This window comes from Mastigoproctus giganteus, chromosome 1 (genome assembly GCF_048544385.1).
Source record: "Mastigoproctus giganteus isolate SK-2022 chromosome 1, ASM4854438v1, whole genome shotgun sequence".
NCBI lineage: Eukaryota > Metazoa > Arthropoda > Arachnida > Uropygi > Thelyphonidae > Mastigoproctus > Mastigoproctus giganteus.
The window spans coordinates 10,619,034-10,640,373 of record NC_143575.1 but is presented as its reverse complement, the minus strand read 5'-3'; the positions used below and the strand labels follow the sequence as shown (position 1 = coordinate 10,640,373).

General features: G+C 40.4%; 1 protein-coding gene across 2 annotated transcripts in view; it reads left to right on the top strand.

Annotated features, from left to right (window-relative positions):
• Positions 1 to 21,340, top strand: part of LOC150090548 (uncharacterized) — a 449,422-nt gene that overhangs the window by 263,992 nt on the left and 164,090 nt on the right. For both annotated transcript variants that reach the window (XM_090371399.1, XM_090371407.1), the window contains one exon: positions 15,526 to 18,010. In XM_090371399.1, the coding sequence (XP_090227525.1) occupies positions 15,526 to 18,010 (2,485 nt within the window). The remainder of the gene's footprint in view (positions 1 to 15,525; positions 18,011 to 21,340) is intronic.

Sequence of the window (21,340 nt, the reverse complement as noted above, 5' to 3'; positions counted from 1 at the left end):
AGGAAGCAGACGGAGTTAGACTCCTTCAGCTTACCTGCTGTCTGCGGTTGAACCCTTCAATTGATGGATGATCTCAAGATATCTTGGGACCCCATCAGCCAGTACAGGGTTACGGACAGCTGCGTGGAACTCCATAAATCGCTATCTATGCATCCTACAACCGGGATACAGGTATGCGGTTAAAATGTCCACATTGGAAGCACGGTCACCACCTGTGGCATGCCTCATCGAGGTAAGGCGTGTTCTAGCCATCTGGAGGAGCCCTACAAATAGATCTCGAGGGTGGGGTGGGGGATATGAACGTTAAGGAGGGATCGGCGAAGCGTGAACGCTCTTACATTGACCCATACCGTATAGCTAACCCAGTCGTGCATGCGAAACGGTGCGTCGTCGTCCGTGGAAAAGGTCAGAAACCTTTGTTTTCTTTTATTTCTGCTTTATTTTTAAACCACTGTTGCGTAATATTATACATGCAGCATCTCGTGCTTAGTCCTAAAAGGATTCTTGTATCGCCATGCCCTTATGTCTCGTGCAAGTAGAGTAAGAATAAATTTTATTTACACTTTTTGTCATTCATTTCCCAACTTACCGTTTTTAATTAAAATATAAAATTAATTTTTTTCCAGCAGCCATTTTGTTTGTGAGGTTTGAGAATTAATTTACGGTGGAGTAATACGGTGTGCTAAATACACACCGTATTACTCCACCTCTTCCTACTGTATGCGTGGGTAGAAGAGGAGTAATTACAAGTTCCAATAGCTCATTAGTCGAAAACACTATGAGAAAAAAAAAAAAAAAAAAAGTCGTGAACTATATAATAGCTTATTGCATTTGACGCCAAGAAATTCGTTTTGTATGAACGAAAGAAAGACAATTATTATAAATAAATTAACCGCACGCACGCTGAAGCTTCAAAAGTTGGAATGTTTGTGTGGAATTGAGAAAGCGTGGACAGTTTCCTTCGTATAACCTGAGATGCTTGTGGGGGTGTCGTGTATCCGTCCTGAATGTAGCGACTCACTAACACTTGAAGTATCAGTTTTGGCACCGTGCAGTGTCGCCTTGTTTTTGTGGGTCGCGAATATGACGTCACCGTATTCTCATTTTACACCTATGACGTGCAGCGTCGCAATTTTGACAACATTTACTATAAGGTCTTTGTGTTTAGTTTGATCCCTGAATATTTAGTCGGTTGATACCCGTACTGCCGCATACCTCGTTTCAAATGGTGCAATTCGCCTTGCGTGAACTGATTACCACGGATGGTTAATTGCTGCTGCAACACAAGCGTTGTTGCCTTACGTTGTTACCCGATCGAGCTCTCATTTCGTTTCATCTGTGAAACTGTTAGGCAAATAGCTGGATGTTAACAGCACCGAGTCCGTGGAAAGGACGTAATATACCGAGGTAATTTGAACTTACGTGGCTGGAGTGGCGATTCTGGACACCAGTCGAGCTTGGCAACCCCGTATTTACTCTCAATTGAGTGACTTTCTGCGGAATTCAGTGCCTAGTAATCCCTTGCTGTATCCAAAGCCTCTCTTCATTTTAAATCGCCACTTAGAGCACAGTGATTTACCGTTAGGGGCGTTCCTTGCGGGGAGTGTGCATCCTCGAAGGCGTGCTATCGTGGTTTTGCATTTGCCAGAAGATAATAAAGTTCATTAATTAAAGCTAGGGGTGATTAACGCTCAAGTGGCTCGCTCACCTCCTTCGGGTCAGGTGAAGCCACGCAGCAAAATGCTTGTCCAGGGGTGGCGCTGGTTACGAGTGAAAGTGATAAAATGTCATGGAAAATACTTGAATAGCTTTACTTGTAGCGCGGATATGTCGCTGCGCATGCACACTGACACGCTTTTCGATTTAAGCAAAGTAGTTAACGACATGTTTGGAGACCTCAACGAATTATGGGATAGCCATGCAGTACAATAACGTGGGATTTTGTCTCGTAAACTTCGTGTTTTGATAACTTTGGCGCTTTTATGGCAGTTCCCCGGATGTTCAGAACAATTACTCTCCCTAAGAATACGGTTTTCTTCAATAAAACTAGTTACTACTAGGAAAACAGTTTTGTCGTAATTTAAGGATGAAATTGGAGACGCCAACATTAAATGCAAATTTCGAAATAAATTACATAAACTCACTTTTACGATTGACCGCACATTAAAAGTTGAAGAAAACTTTAATAATTCGAATTCATTTAAATTTCCAGACTCGATTTAAGGTAGTTTTTTCTTGATTCACTTTCTCCGCAATAGCCCTTTAACAAAGCAAAAGTATAGTTCAGTTCTAAACATATCATACCAACAATAGCCACTAGGTGGGGCTAATGCAGTAATTACCGCAAAGCAGTTTTCAGTATGCATGCATTTACTTGGAAGTATGAAAATTAAGCATTTTTTACCTTCATGAATGTTTTATCACTCAACACAAAGGATCTTAATTATGACGCTAAAGAAATCACTGAAATCCTAATCAAAACACAATTAACTGGTAGTGGATTTAATCAGCCATACGACTTCCAAACATACCGAGATTAACGATGTTGCTTGCAGTCGTGTAGAATTAAAAGATGCAAATATTAATAAGCGATTTCTTTGCTTAGTAGAGTTTGCTTGAAGTGGTATGTAAACAACAATTGTACAAAAGCAGTATAAGAACAAATTAATGAAAACTATTTTTAGTGCAAAAAAATTACTTGTTTCCGAAGACAATATGAAGTATAAGATTAAACGTGGGGAAGGAGGTTGCAATTTCACGATTCAAAGACTGGAAGCTATGGTAACCGACACTCAATATGCTGTTGTCATGGGAACCAAAAAATGTCAGATTCATCTTTTCTAGAATGCTTTTAAGTTTCGTACGAAATCAACTTTTGAAATATGATTTCGTTTAATAAACTTGAGTGTGGGTATGCTTCAACCACCAGGCAGTTTCTTGTTTCCATTAAATTACACTGAATTACAGAGAAATACAGGGAATTTAGTTATTGACTTTGACATTTACTTCAAAACAATCTTCTAATGCTTGCTCTGATACACAAATTGCTTCTGTTTATCCAGTTGTTTGAAAAGCAGTTGAAAAATTCTGTTTGTTTCAAAGTAAACAAGTTTGGAAGAGAAATTTCTTCCATTACAATGACTGATGTGGTGCGACTTGGCTTTAGCTAGCAATACCTGCGATGTCACTTGGTTTTAAGTGACTACGAGCTAACGTTGCACGATTTTCTATAGTCGTAGTTTAATGCCACCCAAAGTTGTATAACAATATTACCATTATACGATTGATAACAAGCCTTAGATCGGAAAATTCGGTACCTCTTCGAAGTAGCTCTTGCCATTGATGGGATTCGAACTACGACAAAACAACCAATGAATTAAGATGCTGTGGACTGAAGGCACTTGATGCATTCTTATTTTTTCTGACAATGGTCAGTGGATGGACATATTTTAGAATGATTTGTTGAATAGGATTTTCCTGTCCAACACGTCATTTTAAAAATAAATTATGGTAATAAATGGCCTCCATTAAACACCCTACTTGATGTATTTAATGATGTACCTCTTATTCTTCCAGAGGCAAGACTAACATGGAGGTCTCTCCCAACAATTACAAAATTCGCCAAATCTCAGTGAAGGTACAGGGTTTCCCCAAACTGACCTTAGAAATGCCTCGTGGATTGGGCTGCCTAATCATTAATCCAAAGAACTCGCTCTTCAAAATGTCGTTTTGTTATCACTACGGGTTGCTTTTGCTTCCAGACAGCGAAATTATCCGCAAGCATTAAGGTTAAATTCCGCACATCAGACAGGGATTTTTGAAGTGAAATTTCTTTAGGTGCGCCCCAGGCAGTTTTCACATAAGAGTTACTTGCTTCCGTGGATTGACGAAAATGCGACACGAAATGAAATACGTAGCAGCGACGCATGACGCAATCAGTTTTCCTACAGCACGACCACAGTGTAACTCGCACCGTGTGTTTAAGTTTAAATCGCTATATCCGAGCTTCTAGCTGTCCGATTTTAAAAATTTAAAAACCAAAATATTTCTTTCGTCATTCTGTACCTATTTCATAAAAATTTTCGACGGAAAAAAATCATAATTGAACATTTGTTCTGGTAAACGTTTCAAAAGATTCTAAAGAACTTTCACTTAACTTCTGCTATTCGTGCTCGGTACACACATTTTTTTTTAAATAGCAGTTTTGATGTTTGTTGATTGTTCCATGTTGACATTCGCTTCCGTGGACGGAGGACAAGTTACAACGTTGTCTATACATGTTGTGACGCCTGCTTTATACTCTGGTTTGCAAAATTTAAGGATCAGTCAGATTTTTACCTGTAGCTTCTCATAGGAGTGGCCTGGATATGGGAAAAGCATACACAAAGGAACCTCGTAAGGTACAGAAATGATGAAGGAAACAACATCGACACAACGATGGAAACAAAAACAGAGGGACTTTATTCAAAAATGGCAACACAATACTGGCTGCCATGATACAGATGCATCACTGCCAAAGATGGAACAAAGGGAAGAGGTGGTCCTCAGTAGAAGATATGGCCACCCCTATTTCGATGCAGGCTTTGCACCGCCTGTCCATACTTAGAACGATGTTGTTAAGTTCTTGCGGTAACATCGTCCATTCCTCTGTCAGCGCCATCTTCAGCTGGTGACCATTTTCTGGTGGGTGTGGATGTGCCGCTAGGCGTCTCCCGAGAGCGTCCCATATGTGTTCGATGGGATTTAGATCGGTAGAACGGGCAAGCCAATCCATACGAACAATGTCCTCACTTTCCAAAAGCATATTAACAGCTGCAGTGCGATGGGGTGTGGCGTTATCATCCATAAACACGAATTCGGGGCCAATGGCACCTCGGATCAGATGCACATGGGGAAGGATTACCTCAGTACAGTAGCGTGCACTGGTTACGGTACTGCTTTCCAGTATCTGCAGTTGTGTACGTTCATCCAAGATAACGTCTTCCCAGACGAGAACACCTCGACCGCCATATCGATCCCTTTCAGTGATGTTTGCGGGGTGATACTGTGTGCCAACCTCTCGCCAGATTAGCTGACGTCCAGAATCGCTGCTGAGACTGAATCTACTCTCATCAGTAAAGAGTACCTTTCCCCATTGCGCTGCTGTTCAGTGCTTCTGTTGGATGCACCACTGTGAACGATGTCTCCGATGAGCAGGTGTTAAAGGGACACGGCGTACTGGCCGTCGGGCAAACAGTCCACTTTGTGGAGTTGCCTCGCCACACTAAACCGCGATATTCTGCGTCCTGTGTAGCTGGTTTGCAATGGATCCTGCTGTCTGGTGTCGGTCCGTCTTGGCCTGTAGGAGTATATAGCGGTCATCATTGGGCGTTGTTTTTCGTGGGCAGCTGTACCTGTCGTTCTGAAGGCCGACCACGCACACAGACGATGCTATGGGCGATACCGAACTCTGCAGCCACACTTCTCGCACTTCGACCTTCCCAATTATTCGACCCCGGGTAAAGTCATCCAGAAGTTGTCTACTGGCCATTTCGTTGTCTGTAGCACTGTATGAAACCAATCGAACGTCTCTAACAATCGTGCTCGCCATTCGGTAATTTGCACATAACTGCTAAACTGCTGCTTTTATCTGTTTATGTGAGCCCTCTCATCACAATTCAAATTTTTGCATGTGAACCAGCTTTCTACTGAACGGCCACAATTATGCAAATCGCCACAGGCTGTTTCGTTTGATTTTGTGGTTGTAACCTTTAGAAATAGTGTTAGTTCTTAAGTTTTGCACACCAGTGTACTTCATTACACTTTTTAACTAACGGATAGTTGAACTCGAGCTGTAAAAATCATTCATTTCTCGACTTAATCCCGATCAAACTCATTTCCTCAACGTGGAGCTTGGGTAGTTTTAATGGCAGGATAGCCATATGATGCATGAAAAAATAAATATATATTGAAATACTTCATATTGCAAAGATTTGTTAAAACTTCATATGACAAAGATTTCTTCGTTGTTGCTGCCGATAAGGCCAGAAAACTAACTGCTGTGTATACAAACTACCACTGTTCTGGTGTGCGAGTGCTCTTCTTTGATTTGCATTTAACTCGATTATTTAACCTAACTGCATTTTCAGTATTGATCTGTCACTTAATGGGATTGCTGAGACATCGTGTTTTAACGTCAGTGTCATTTATTAAAATTTAAAGCGGAAGTTTGTGCATTGTGTTGTAGGGAAAATTGAGATGCTTTCACTGTTTGCCCACCAGAACTTTCAAGTTCTGATCTTAATCTTTAGACTAGACGGCCATGTATCATCTTCCCTCCGATGGGAAACTTGTTATAACTAGGAAAACTGGGCGCATTTCCTCCAAAACTAATTCCCTGCTTGTCGTCATTTTAGTGTCTACCGTCAACCAATAACAAATCGGATTAGAGTCAGCAGAAAGAGTAGAAAATGATGACGGGCATTAACGTGTGCGATACACAGCTGGCTTTATGGAATGTGGGGACTGGAAGGGGGCGGGCCAGTGGAGTAAAATATCCGGGGAAGATAGGAAGAAAAATTACTGTATAGGAAGTTTTGCTGGAACAAAAAAACCATACATCAAGATGGTAGATGAATAAGTCAACAAATTATATTTATACTCTCTTTTTTGCGAGCGTGCTCATGCACATGAGTACGCATCGGAGGAGCTTCTGCGTCTGGTCGATGTGACACAGCCAAACATGCAAGGGGAGGAACACTACTTTCGTTTTAAAATCGCTTCCCCTCCACCCCTTAGATTTAGGAATGATAAGGTATTCTTCCTGCATAGCTTCATTCCGAAAGGAGAAGTATCCACCAAGTTCCATGATCTTGATTTAAAATGTAAACTTAAAAAGAAATAATTTAACAACGTATTCTAAAGAATACATACCGACCGGCGTAAGTTCATTACATCTGCAGTTACGTCTCGAATTGGCATCTAAAGAAGGAAGAAAAGGTTCTGAGTAAATAGTTCTTAACTATCAAAAATTGTTTGCAATACGTTATTCCCAATTAGCTTAAAGTGGATTTAGGTGAGCTAGTGCAAAAGTAGTACAACGAAGATTTTTCTATAATTTATTCCAAAAAAATCAATTTTCAACCTATTACAGTTCTATTCCAGTTCTTTAAAATATATTTTTAAATTATATATATATATATATATATATATATATATATTTAATTAATAATATTTTTTATATAAAGAAACCGCTGACTTCCCAATGGCAACAACGTCCGTGGCATGGGCAACCCTCAAATTATACAAGATAAAACCTGTAATTCAACTATGATGGCCTCGTCTTTGCAGGAGTCATACAGAGGAAGTTCTTCTTGATGGACTTCGAACAAGGCATTATCATGTTATGCACTTTTATTCCTAGGCTTGATGACCCTCCTATGTGTAAGCACTGTGACACACTATTTTAATCACTGAACGTGTTTTTGAGTGTCAGTTTTATTAATGTACTACGTAAGACAATTTTTTTGGCTAAAGTCTCACACTACGGAAAGAGGCTTTAGCATAAAAAATTATTTTAGTCTATACTATTGTACACCATCTGGGATCTCTCATATTGTGCAGTTATACTTCATAACTGGATTGTCACTTATTGCAACACCAGGGTGCCCACCGAAGGGGGCCAATAAGCCTTGAAACTGTGCTGTCTGGATGGTAGTGGTATCCGCCGAGAATAAGTAACATTAGTCTTCTCCATTAGTAAAGCGTTACTTATTTGAGGTAGAACAATATCAGGGGAATTCGTTGTGAAGGTTTTCACAACATGAAATATAACCAAAACGATGCCTTTTCACCTACTTCGGTGGTTCATTATGTACTAATATGATGCAATTGCCCTAGCTTGTCCGTTTTATGCATGACATTTATGTTTTGGCGCTTTTAACCATCTGAGCCTTAACCCTCAGATTTTATCTGACACAGACAACATGCCTGAAATTTTTACAAGCTGCAAACCTATATAAATAAATAGAATTTTTAATACTTACCACATACTCTTACTCTCTACTTGTTTTATTGATATTTTCTGCTTTTTTTATTTTATATACATTCCAGTTCGGTAACTATTTGTAGGTCACCTATAATGTATTTTATTTTTGAGCTTGGCGCATCATGGCCTAAACTGTCAATACGCCATGAAAATCAATCCGGCAATGGATGAATATGGTGGTTAAAGCGAGCATCTTGAAAACTGAATACTGTATTATATTATTAAATAATATATATTATATTTAAAATATAATACTAAATATAATATATTTAATATAACTATATGTGTACATATACACTGGTGTGCAAAACCTAAGGACCAACACTATTTCTAAAGGTTACAATCACAAAATCTTTACTTAAGGTACTCTTTACTGATGAGAGTAGATTCAGTCTCAGCAGCGATTCTGGACGTCAGCTAATCTGGCGAGAGGTTGGCACACGGTATCAACCCGCAAACGTCACCGAAAGGGATCGATATGGCGGTCGAGGTGTTCTCGTCTGGGGAGGCGTTATCTTGGATGGACGTACACAACTCCAGATAATGGAAGGCGGTAGTGTAAGCGGTGCACGCTACTTTACTGAGGTAATCTTTCCCCATGTGCGTCTGTTCCGAGGTGTCATTGGCCCAGAGTTCGTGTTTATGGATGATAACGTTACACCATCGCACTGCAGCTGTGATATGCTTTTGGAAAGTGAGAACATTGTTCGTATGGATTGGCCTGCCCGTTCTACCGATCTAAATCCCATCGAACACATATGGGACGCTCTGGGGAGACGCCTAGCGACACGTCCACACCCACCAGAAAATGTTCACCAGCTGAAGATGGCGCTGACAGAGGAATGGACGATGCTACAGCAAAAACCTATCAACAACATTGTTCTAAGTATGGACAGGCGGTGCAAAGCCTGCATCGACATTAGGGGTGGCAATATCTCTTACTGAGAACCACCTCGTCCGTTTGTTCCATCTTTGATAGTGATGCATCTGTATCATGGCAGCCAGTGCTGTGTTGCCATTTTTGAATAAAGTCCCTCTGTACCGTTTTGTTTCTGTTTTTGTGTCGGTGTCTCTGTACCTCACGTGGTTCCTTTGGTATGCTTTTCCCATATCCAGGCCACTCCTGTGAGAAGCAACAGGTGAAAACCTGACTGGTCCTTAAATTTTGCATACCAGTGTATTGAAACGAAAGTAGCTGAGCCAACATTACATGGTCATCAGGGCAGAAAACTAAAAGTCACTAATTTCTTGATCTTTCCGGAAGACGGGATTCAATATGGAATCCAGGAACGTCGCCAATTATTTAGTTATATTATGTGGGAGTTTAATTTACTTTTTACACAAAAAATTCACTTGTTAACAACTCACATGGTTTAATTAGTGTTGTTCACATATAAATAATTCACTGAATATATTTATAACACTTTTTTTTTTTTTAAGACTTAAAAAAAAAAAAAAAAAAAACTTTGCTTCCTTGCATTAATTATACAAAAGCGCATGGATCAACTGCTAGCGCAAAATCAACCAAAATTTTGTGATGCCATGTAAAGTTACCTACTAGAGGTTATTTGTTTTAGGATCCGGGAAAATTGAAAACTAGGAAATAATCGATTTATTTATTTCAGTTTATGTAATATTGAGTAATAATATGTATTAACAAGGTGATTATATAACCTTTAGTTAATGGCAAGTATTGGAGCGCTAACCAAGCACATTACTGCTGGTTAGCGCTCCAATTGTATTTTTATCCCTTTTGACACACTAATTCGTTCTTTGATCGTCTACTCGTTTTCTATAAGCCAATAAATCAGTTTAAAATTGATATCATTGTCTCTAAGGGTATCAGTGGAATATAAATATTGTAAATAAATAAAATTTAAGCATTACAGACTAGTTTAGGGCTAAAGCCTCAGGTTACGTAGGGAGTTAACTGATGTATAAGATGGTGCATTTGCATCATTTCTGTACGTAGCCAGCTACTTAAGTTGTTACGAATTGGCATCATTTAAATATATCTCATATTGTAAACACCTTCAGTGCAATATCATGGCAACTCCTTGTGAACGTATTCACAATGAGATATACTTAATGATGCCAATTTACAACTACTTATGTAGTTGGCTACGTACAGAAATGATGCAATTGCACTAACTTATACGTCAATAAAATTAAGCATTACTTTATTTCAATTATTCTTTTTATTATTATTATTTTTTTTTTTTTACAAAAATATAATTTAGTTTGAGCCTGTTACGTATGTTCCGGCAATAAATTTACCACAAGTATTTTATATTAGGTTCGTGCTGTGCGGACAACGCTCACTTGTTACAATGATAAATTGGTGACTTAACTCCAATTACAGGGGAATGCATTGTCTTATTTACAGAATAAACGCAGGCTGCCTTCATACATTTGTATGACATGCAGCTATGCACCATGACTGACGGATGTTTCTGTCCCTAATAACGTATTCTGGACGCAAGGTTTCGTCTTTTCTGGGGGGCAAACAAAAGGAGCATTGGACTGTGTTGAAAAGTGGCTTTCGTGGCTGAGAATTGGTCTCCAGTTGTTGGTGACTAATTCCTATACAACCTGGTTCGCTCCGAGTGCTTTTTCATCTTTGCCCTGGTTCATTCTCTGGAGGGTAACGAATTGGATTAGTATTGTTTCTCTCACACCATGTCAAAAAGGCCTGTGTTTGATTCCTGTCATTGGCCGAAATGAAGAGATTTTTTTCACATCACACTGTAATTGTTCCTCGGAGAGGATTCCATGAATTTGTCTTCAGGACACTCCTGTTTTCTCATCTCACAAAACATGGAACCGACCACAAAAATGCGCAATTCGTACACTGAAATTAAGCTTTGCCATGTAGAACAAAGGTTAAGTTTCAGAGACTAGCTGCAGAACTTTGAAACTGGGAAAAAGTCAGCTGCCGGAGACGACACTTCGTCAGTTGTGCAGGAACATGATGTTCTAACTCAACACAAAATGCCTGTCTCACAGCTGTGCATGATGTATTGCCTTGACATACAAATCTGACCAAAGTAAATCACTTGGAGGCAAATTTATAGTTTTCTTAGGTATAAATACTTGATTTTTATCCCTGTTGTTTGAATTTAATTACCCGCTTTGCTGGGGTGAAACGCAATTAATTTCATGGACAGGTGAGCGGGTATGTTGTGCGGTATCCCCTATGCACAGATTAGCAGACATGGCGAACACCCTGCTATCGATTATTCTGTGGCCGTTTTCTCTGCTGCTCTCAGCGTGTCAGCATCCCTAATCGCATTAGCCGTGTGTTCATACCGCATAACACTGCCATGCAAATCGTTGTCTTGCTATGGTTGGATGGCGATGCATTCTTTGCAAGTAAATATTTTTGCGTTCCTTGAAATAAATGTGTAATTTTTTTTTCTTGATGCCGATTTGTGTTCTGTTTGTTTTTCCCCTACATCAGTAATGGTAAATTTAACTTCTTATTTACCATGTGTGGGAGAAATATAAATTGTCATGACTGACAGCCCTTCGTGACAGAGGCATTTCAGTTGAAGATTGGAATTGGAATAATGGTCCCATTCGTGTCATTTGATTTTTTATTTATTTCTTTTATTTTATTTGTCGCGAGTGACGAGGCTACCCGTCAAGATCCGCGTTAGCACGAATGGCTTATCAACACCAAAAATAGCCGCCCATGTCTCGATACGCTTCCATCTATCACCTAATCTTTAGGTTGAGATATATAGTTATCATCAAAGACAAATGCTCGGATTCAGCCCAGGTACGGCGCCATCTGTTGACAGGAAATGAAACTGAACAATCTGGCTTCGGAGTATGTGGCCAGTCATAATCTGAATACGAAATTTTCAGTGCGCACCATCGAAGGGATGGGATAATACTCTTGAAGGGGCATGGCATACAACTGAATCTTAATTCTTAATCTGTTAACTTCGTGTTTTATTTACGGCAGAAGTTTTCAAAGTTACGCAGTCTCACATAACTTCCTTTTAGGCAATTTCGTTTAGAAAATCTCGCTTCATACAATATTCACGTGCAGTTCTAACAACCCCACAATAAACTTCACTCTTTTTTGCTTGTTTCGTTTTCAGAATTGGACGTCTCCCGCTGGAGAGGGCTTTCTGGAAAACTGCTTCGTCGTTACTCTTGTTTAGTGGTGCTTCGGTGGGCCCTTGCCACTACGTCGTTGATGGCTGTCGTCATTACGGGGACGTGGCTTGAATGTTTACCTCTCCTTTGTCGTCTGCTGGCACTGTGCGACCGTAAAACTTGGTTCAGACACTCGGGAAGAGAGAACGCTGTTTGTCGATCTACCCCGCGAAGCGTGCTTCGCGTCACGGGGTTATAACTCAGCAACTTTATGACACAGCCTTCTTGTGTGTGGGTCCAAAGCAATGTAGCGGATTGCACGGAGCAAGGCCCAGCAAACTCGGCCAAGAGTGGATTAAACGCCAGCCTGTGGGACATCTTTATGGATGTACACATGGTATGGATGCTTCTTGCATATTTGGCTATTAAGATATCTTGACATCACGTTTAATTTCCTGCATTATATATTGCGGTTCCAAAACTATAGGAAGCATCTTACTCTTTTTTTTTTAACAATCTATTTGCTGCAGGTTTCTTTTAATGCTTTAGTTAACGAATAGCCTGCTAGATGGCGGCACGCGATTTGGTCTCCATTTGTCCTGAAATAATTAAATCATATATATCTGTCAAAATAGAACTTTTTTTTTATTATAATAACAGCTGCATTATTTCTTTTTTTAAAGAAAGCACTGCTGAGTTACTATTAGCGTACTTTCTTGTCTCACAGTGTCAATAGAAATTTATTAGTTTATTTCCGGACCTTTGTACCACTTCGGTGTGGTGTCATTTTCCTGCACGTGTTCCTGTGGGACTTCAGTTAGCGAGTGGATAATGGCAAATCCATTATCATTTCTGGCGTTGAATTCACATGTTGTAGCTGCTTGAAATAGCTCAATATCCTGCTGCCACCGACAGGCCTTATCGGCAACTGGAAAACTGGTTTCTGTAATTTGATTGAAGGAAGTTTTAGCAGCCGATTATGATTCCTGAGGGAGTCTTTGTGCTATTGATTGTACACTCGTCGTAAGCTTTTATTTTTTCTAACTAAACTCGGGCGTTCCCTTATGCGAAGTGTCCTTCGACGACCTTCTAAAGTTTTCCCTTCGGAGCATATCATTGGAAAGAACGCTTTAATTTAATAGATAGCCCTCTGGTGGCCATTTAGAAAAGTTCCTTTTTGTCATTACCACGTACTTTCCCTAAATCTTTTCCTAAACAGTCATGTTTGCAGCTATTCTATCTCCTAACTGGGAACAAAAACATATTCTCTGAGATGGCAGACAAGTTATTTGATTTCCGTCATTCGGTTCACTTGTACATCGCTAAGTCACAGATATTTTTTTGCTTCCCCCCCACCCCCATCAAAATTTGAATACTTTTTTTTTACTAATCGAAAATGCTTGTTAGAATTCTCATTTGTTTAGCGTACACATTCGAGGCAACATTGGGAAACATGACTAAAGGTAAGTCAGTAGTTTGTTTCATGGAACTGTTTGATGCATTTGTAGCTACACAACGGATATTTTTAGAAGAAACCGTTGCATGTTCAGCGCGCAAGCTATAGAGGCGTTGACAGCAAGGTTTCTTGTACATCGCTGTATGAGTCAACCTCTCCCCTCCCCTACATGTTCACGTGATCAAACTCATGTGGTTTAGTCACTGATGAGAAAGTCTGGGGCCTTCCAGATGAAAATAGCAATATTTATAACGGCTTCAATCATAGCCGGCTCGTCTGTCTTTAACTTTTTCTTCAGACCTGCTTAAAAAAAAATACTCTTAATTCATAGTTATATCTTCTGAAATATAGTTACTTCGAAGCTCATGCTAAGAAATGATACTGAGACAGCAACATTTCTAACACGATATAAAAAATCTGCCCCTGTCAGCTGGTACGATGATATAAAAGACCTTTCTGCGCCTTGAGAGAGATGCTTTAACTGCCCCTGTCTACAAGAGAGGGGGTCTGGTGTCGGGAGATCTCCAGGCTCTTATCGCGAGTACTTAATCGTTGGAATGTGATTGAACATCCAGCCAGGGGTGATGCTACGTTTTATGACGGTGGCGTTCTTATCTACACTATCCCTACTCAAGTCGTCTGTAGTGGCTGGAAATGGCTTTGGGAATTTTATGCCTTGCTCCACGTCGATGACATGTGTTTGTGCGTGTCTGGGGGGGAGGATGGGTGGTATCGTTAGCTTGCAGAGACAAGCAACAAAACTAACACCTTACCCACAGTCCGGGATGTATTTGGGCCATTACATGTATGTCACTTATTCCATATTGCACTGGGAAAGCCCTCTGGTACATTTAACATCCAGATACGCAAGTATTTCTATATAAAATTGCAATGGCATTTGAAACTGCACATTTTTAAAGACAGATTCATTTCTTTTCATTTAATTATTACACGAAAACTAGGACTCTTTTCTTCAGTTAATTGCTGTAACCGCATACACGACGGTAGAGAGATTTTGAAAGGTTCCGATTCATCTTTTCGAAAACTTCGGGTTTCGGTTGATTACTTCCTGTAAGGAGAAACGCAAAAACATCGAAGGGATTTTAAATCGTTGCTAGTGAGCCCATTGCCTTGACGCAGATGCTTCGTCCACTAAAAGCTGCTAACAACGCACAGTTTGGAAATTTCCTTTCAGCGACGAGAAGCTTTTAAGGTGAAATATGGAATAATTATCGCCCAAGCTGGAGGGACAGCTGTGGATGGGGATTATCACAAAATGAGGGACGAAGTTGCCAATGAAAGAAAGTTTGAGTGGACTGTTATCAACCAGTAGAGCTTTTAATGGGATCTCGCTACTCGCGCGGCGACAAGAATGCTGCAGGCTACGCAGTGAGAAGATATTTTCGTGACATGAAAGTGTATTGCGATTCTGCACTGAATTTCTCTTCCTGCGTGAGCGTCCTAATAGCTGTCGATTGTATTTACAAAACTGCCTTCATAATTCGAGTTTCACGACTGCTTGCGTCGTTGCCATTGCGGATAAATTCAGGGGGAAAAAAAAATAACGATAAAATAAAATAGAAACGAAGCTATTCGCATTTAGTAGTGAATAGCTTGGTTTCACTTATACTTTTTTTTTTTTTGCCACACTTTCCAAAAAAAAATAAAATAAAATAAAATAAATAATAAATAAAATAATAATAACAAAACACTATTCAGCTGTAGTTATCCATTGTTGAAACTGAAATGTTATTGCATAAAAAAAATTGTGCTTATGTTATCATTAAAGCACTAAGTTGGGGTGGGGATATGTAAAACGAAGCTAACGGCTGAAATAATTTTTTAGGATTACATATTTTTATGTGTTGCTAATGGAGAACAAATTAAGAATTTTCTCTCTTTTTTTTTTTTTTTTTTTTCTTTTTCTTTTTTGCAGGTACCAACGAGATATCCGATACCTGTACCGCAGCTACAGTTGCATAAACGATCCGGGAGACTACATCCGGAACAACATCGACGACCGTCCTCCTGACCTTTATCCCCGTAACTCGTCCCGTTTCAGTAGCTCCGAGTCCCTGTGCCACCAACGCCATGTGAGCCGGTATTCCAGCAACGATTCCTTAACTAGTTGGTCCAGTGGGACGGGCATCTCTCTGCAAGCGACCAAGTCCACTCCATCCCTTAGCTTAACTCCAGAAGAACAGCCACCACCCCCTCCTCCTCCTTACAGTATCGCGTGGTCCTCGGTCAGTCCTTCTTTTTCCACTCCAAATATCGATAGTGTCGAAATGGTGACTAGACGTTTCAAGAAGAAGTCCGTGTATGAAGCTCTGGCATCCACGAGTGGATTGGACTTTGCTCCTGTGATCCAGCGTCCTCCTTACTGGGAACAGAGGGAAGTGTTCAAAGAGGAATCTTGCTCCCATCCTTTGGCTTCGACGAAAAACAGCAACTCCACTAACAATGGCATGGAGAAACAAAATGGCCACCCAAAGTATCTACAACCTCGTCCCGGTGAAGGGGAGGGACAGTCGAGGTACATCTCCGAAAGCAGTGTCTCCCTCAAGGTGAATGGTGTTTTTAAAGAGGTGGACAGTCCTAAAAACATCCAGTTCCACAGAAGTCCGTTTGCTAGAGAGCGACCACTACCTTTGTCCCCTCCTCCTGAAGACCTCAACTACAGTACTAGCTCAAGCCACGAAAAATATCCCTCTTGGCCTGCCACATGTGTTGCCACAACAACAACGCAAGTGGCTACAGCCAATCAGAGGTCGCACTCTTGGACTGGCCATACAGACTATCCAAAAGAAAGGGTTCCCTATTCTCGCCCTAGCAAATCCTTCCACATTTCTCCACACCAACTTCATCCTGTTCAGGAGAGGATATGTGAAGGTGGAAGCAGGAGAAACTCAAAGAGCGATTCGGATTCTCTTCCCGCGTCCCTCAACTCTCTCCTGAAAGACCACGAAGGACCTCTTGTTGTGGGCAGTTTGGACAGTTTTGATATAGACTCATTATACAGGACAACGTACAGTGCCAAGAGCCGTTGCTATGGTGACAAGGACTACAACATCCACTCTCCTCCTGAGAGGGATTTGTCTGTGTATCAAGGCAAAGAGCTGCCAGACCCTGATCCTTATGTGAACAACTACAATGAGGTACTGAGGTATTGTAGTCAGACTTTGCCACTGTTCGAGCACTGGACTAAACCATCCTTGGAGAGCAACACTCCATTGCTCGACCGTCTTAGAATGGAGAGTGAATCCCTTCCACCTCCATCGTGGCATTTGAAGGGAGACTTGGAAACCCCAAGTGAAGCTGGAACGGAGAGCAACTCCAGCAGCCAGGAGACACTCAAGTGGCATGGATCGTGTAGCGATCTAAGCAGCCTCAGTATTCAGGTGTCTAATCGGTCATCACTGTTTGACAGTGGACACTCTACTTTAACTGAAAGTGGGCGCCTGACACCACAGTCCTCATGCAGTGTGAGCACAGTGTCTCCTGAAGGGTGCAACTTGGTTTCTAGGAACGGGTTACAACCTGAAAGTGTGGCTCATAGTGCACGTGTAGAACCTCCTCAGAGGCACGACTCTGAAAGCGTCCTCTACTATAAAGGGGTTTCCAGGCAGGGAAGAAAGACCAAACACTTTGCAACATCTTCAGAAGGTGAAAGATCACCACGACTTCGAGATGAACACGGAAACTACGGCAACCAAGCTTTTTCGGCATCATTTCCTGGATTTTCTAAAACCTGTCCAGACCAGTCTGCGTCGTCGTATAGTGAACAGCCTTCACGACTTCAGAGAAGTCCTCGAAACACAGCAGAACTTGTATCCAGCTGTAGTAATATTTCTAAACTAAAAGTTTCAGGTGACGACTTTTCTAGTGTTTTCCAGGAATGCTCCGTCAGTAAAGTACAGACATCTGTCAGCAAGGCACCGTGTGAAAAGAAAGAACAAGGGCCACAGCCAACCTTCAATACCCCCCAAAGGACAGCGGAATCTGTTCACAAAATGGTGTACTTCGACCCTGCAAAGCGACATCGCATTTCAGATCCAAATTTGAAAGCTATCCAAAAGAGGGCGGTAATGTCGTTCTATCAACGGTGCACTGGAGTTTCCGCTATGGATCTCGATAGCAGCTCATGTGACAGTCCATCACAAAACCATCCTGAAGTGCCACCGATTAGAAATTCTGCTGTAAACCGGAATCACTATTCACGTGAGGGATCTTCACCGAACAGCGTCGGGTCTAACCAAGTTCCATCCCATCCACGTCCAAATGCCACTGCAGTTCCTCAATACCCACAGAAGAACGTTGCAACACAAAACATTCTGGGCAAAGTGATGCCTAAAGCCAGAAAAGGTCCAGCACCATGGGTAACTGTAGGGAAAGAAAGTAGTATGACATCAACGGACACGGTAAGCCTTTTAAAACTTATCATAATTCGAATTTTGGCTTTGGGAGGGACTGGATTTATTCAATCTAACAACATATTTATTGGCCGTTGGAGGGGGATGAACAGGTTTCGGTACTGCATTCATTTCCTTTACAACATCCACGATATCAGGTGTTATCCGACATCTGCTTTAGAGGTAATAAATCCTACTTAAGTATCAGCACCTAGATATTTTTCTTTACCCAAATAACACCGACATAATTTATTGTAGCCATAAATTTCCCTAGAAGTGTCCCAATTAGCTCGCGGTTCTCCAAACAGTGGATCTCATACAACTTTAAAAATGCAACTATAAAAAATGGATTCAGCTTTCCCACCCTATTTGGAGAGGGAAGGAGTATAATTGAGGATGGGGTTTTTTTTGTTCTCAAGTTTGGAGAAAATAACAATGACTATGCTTGTTTGCTGATGAACAAAGGAGATGCATACGTCATTTCGTATGCATCTCCTTTAGGCAAAGGAAGTGCATACTTTAATACACTTAAATTCAAGTGAACGTCATTTAACTTTTATTTATACATGAAACGAAAAATTCCCTTTTGTATTATATGTACAGAATTATAAAATAATCCACAACAATGCGATGTAAGAAATTAATAGGACGTGCACACTTTTGTACTAAAATACATCGTATTTGCATCAAACAGGTCACACGAGTGCAAGTTTCCCATATGCAGTTACAAGTTAGTGTATCCAATTTTGAACAACATTCAAAGAAATCGTAATTACATCTCTGCTTATGTGAAACAACAATTAATAGGAAAGTAACCTTGTCTTTTAATTTAAAGAATTAACGCTGGGTTTTTTGTTGTTTTTTGCAATGTTTTCAGTTTTCAGGTATTTAAAACAATTTCTCAAAATGAAGCAAATATATGCAGAGAAACGAAACAAGACATTTTTGCTTGCATTTTTAAAGACTGTCGCTACAGTTAATTGCAAATTGAAAAGTTTCAGTTGTCGAAGTCTGACAAGTGGGGGAGGGGGCCTCACTGAAGCCGTCAGAAATAGGAAGTTTGGTCCGAGCAGACACCCTATGAAGTAGCTGTGTTGCCACCCGGTCCCTGTCATTTTTCAGGTTTCCACGGTCGTATCTGTTCGCCAAAAGTGTCCGCTAAATGGAGCAGCCAACGATGTCTTCAACAGACATCGAATGGCTGCATCCCCACCCCACCCCCTTTCTCCATTCTGCCAGACTAAAGAGGGTTAGTAAGCGTGTGGCTGACAGCTACAATATTAGATCGGACCGTGGAGTGACGCGTCGATTACGATGCACAGAACCGTTGAGAGTCGGGATGGAGATCAGGGGGAGGGAGCCCTAAGGATGGAGGGACGAAAGACAACAGTTGCTTGTGGCACGTTGTGGTTGACTACGGCGGATGCTCTTTTAATCTCCCACATTATTTCATCTCTTCGTCTTCTGTTTTCCATTAGCTTCCACAGATTTAATTGGACCTCTGGCAGAAACTAAAATTTTATTCGACTTAAATTTTTTGTAACTTTAATAACACGTTTGTCTTAAATAATTCTTTTGTAAGGAGATTCCTTCCTCCCCAAATTCTGGAAATTACTTCAGTTCTGCTGATGACAGTCCAACTCCCAACATGTTCCATAGAAATACGATTTCTATTTAAATTCTTGCTGCCTTTTCGATAAATGTATTCTTTATTTTGCAAGCTGTGCGTATATGCTAATTTTCTGTAGCTTCTGTACATCGGTTGCCATGGAGAAGCGGAGGCTGTCCTTGTCCACTAGTTGAGCCACGAGTACTGTTCATTTCTGCTCTGGTAGGTGGCTTTCCTGCAGCGCATCAGACTTCGAATCTGCTTAAGTCTCATTACGGACATTGGATTCCCGGTGTCGTGTGCTTTGGAGTCGCGCGCAAATGCGAACCTCAAAAGATTAAAGGGATTAACTTTCCTAAATGAGATACGGAGCGGCGTAACGAGTCCTTAATACAAATATTACTTGGTAGTCAGAGAGGATGGTTCTGCTTATACAAACTTAGGGATTTTCTTAATCCTATCTACTGGCCCATTCGTTACAGAAGCCCATGAAAGTTTTCGAGACATTCTAAACAGTCTCTGCTAATGAGATGTGACTAATGCCATTTCTGTACGTTGCTAGCAATCGGAGAAGAGGAATTGTATGCTTTATGCCACATTAGCAGCCATTGGAAAGAGAAGAGGGAATTTGGAAGTGTCGAAGGAAATTCTGAACGTATATAATTTAAGTTTTATCGTTTGAATAGTTGGGTTACTATTTATCTAGAGAAATGAGAAATAAAGAGTTGGACGTCGAACTCTTACTTCAAGAATCGGTGAAAGTCTAGTGCGGCAAGCATGGGAAATCTTGATTGGGTGGGAATATCTTCCGTCGTAGGAATCGTAATTCCCCCTTAAGTTTTAAACCGAACGTTGCTAATTTAGTAATATTCCAAGAAGTTTTCCGTTTAATTTCATTCGATCTTGGAATAAATTTATTCCGATTTGTTTCGTATTAAGTATTGCAAATTATATCTTATGATACTGGATCAAAAAAATTAAGTTATACGTAAAATACAAGTATAACTTATGATATCTGAAAGTCCCATTTATTCGAAGGGCCTTTCTGCTAGCAGCACTTGCATAAATTGCTGGGTCGTTTCTGTTGTCTATCTGAAATCGCCAACTAATGTATTAACACTGGAAAATGGAGGAGCAATCTTCATTAACTTAATTATTGCTATTTGCAGGTGACAGCTCCGTACTGACTGTGTCTTTTCATCTTATTACTTTCCTTCAATTGCGTCTACAAACTTCGAAAAAGTACGAAATTCTTTTCATTAGTTTTTTTCTTCTCCTTGTCGACATAGTCTTAGGAGATTAAAACTCCTTTTTTGATTTAGTTTCCAAAGTTTTTTTTTTTTTTTTTTTTTTCTTTCCTGCTAATTACGATCCACGAACGTCATTTTGAGTTTTTATATCTGTAGCGATAAAGTACGCTAGTGCATTTGTTTCCGTAGAATCGACTTTCCATCATTTGGCAAATACTGATCTCTAATTAGAGGTTCCAGATATTTTTTTTTTCTTACATTTAATTCTTTCCCCCTCCCCACAAGGTTTTTTAATAGCCAACTTGTTGCACATTAAGGCTTTGTCTTTCTTTAGCTAATGAATATTCAGACTGTTCCATCAGTTGAGCTGACGCCAAGAATAAAAACAATTTTAAAATGCGTAATGTCAGCAAAAATTTCCTTTGTATGTGGCAGTCTTGGAGAAATGACTTGTATTTGCTTTGTAAAATTTCTAATGGA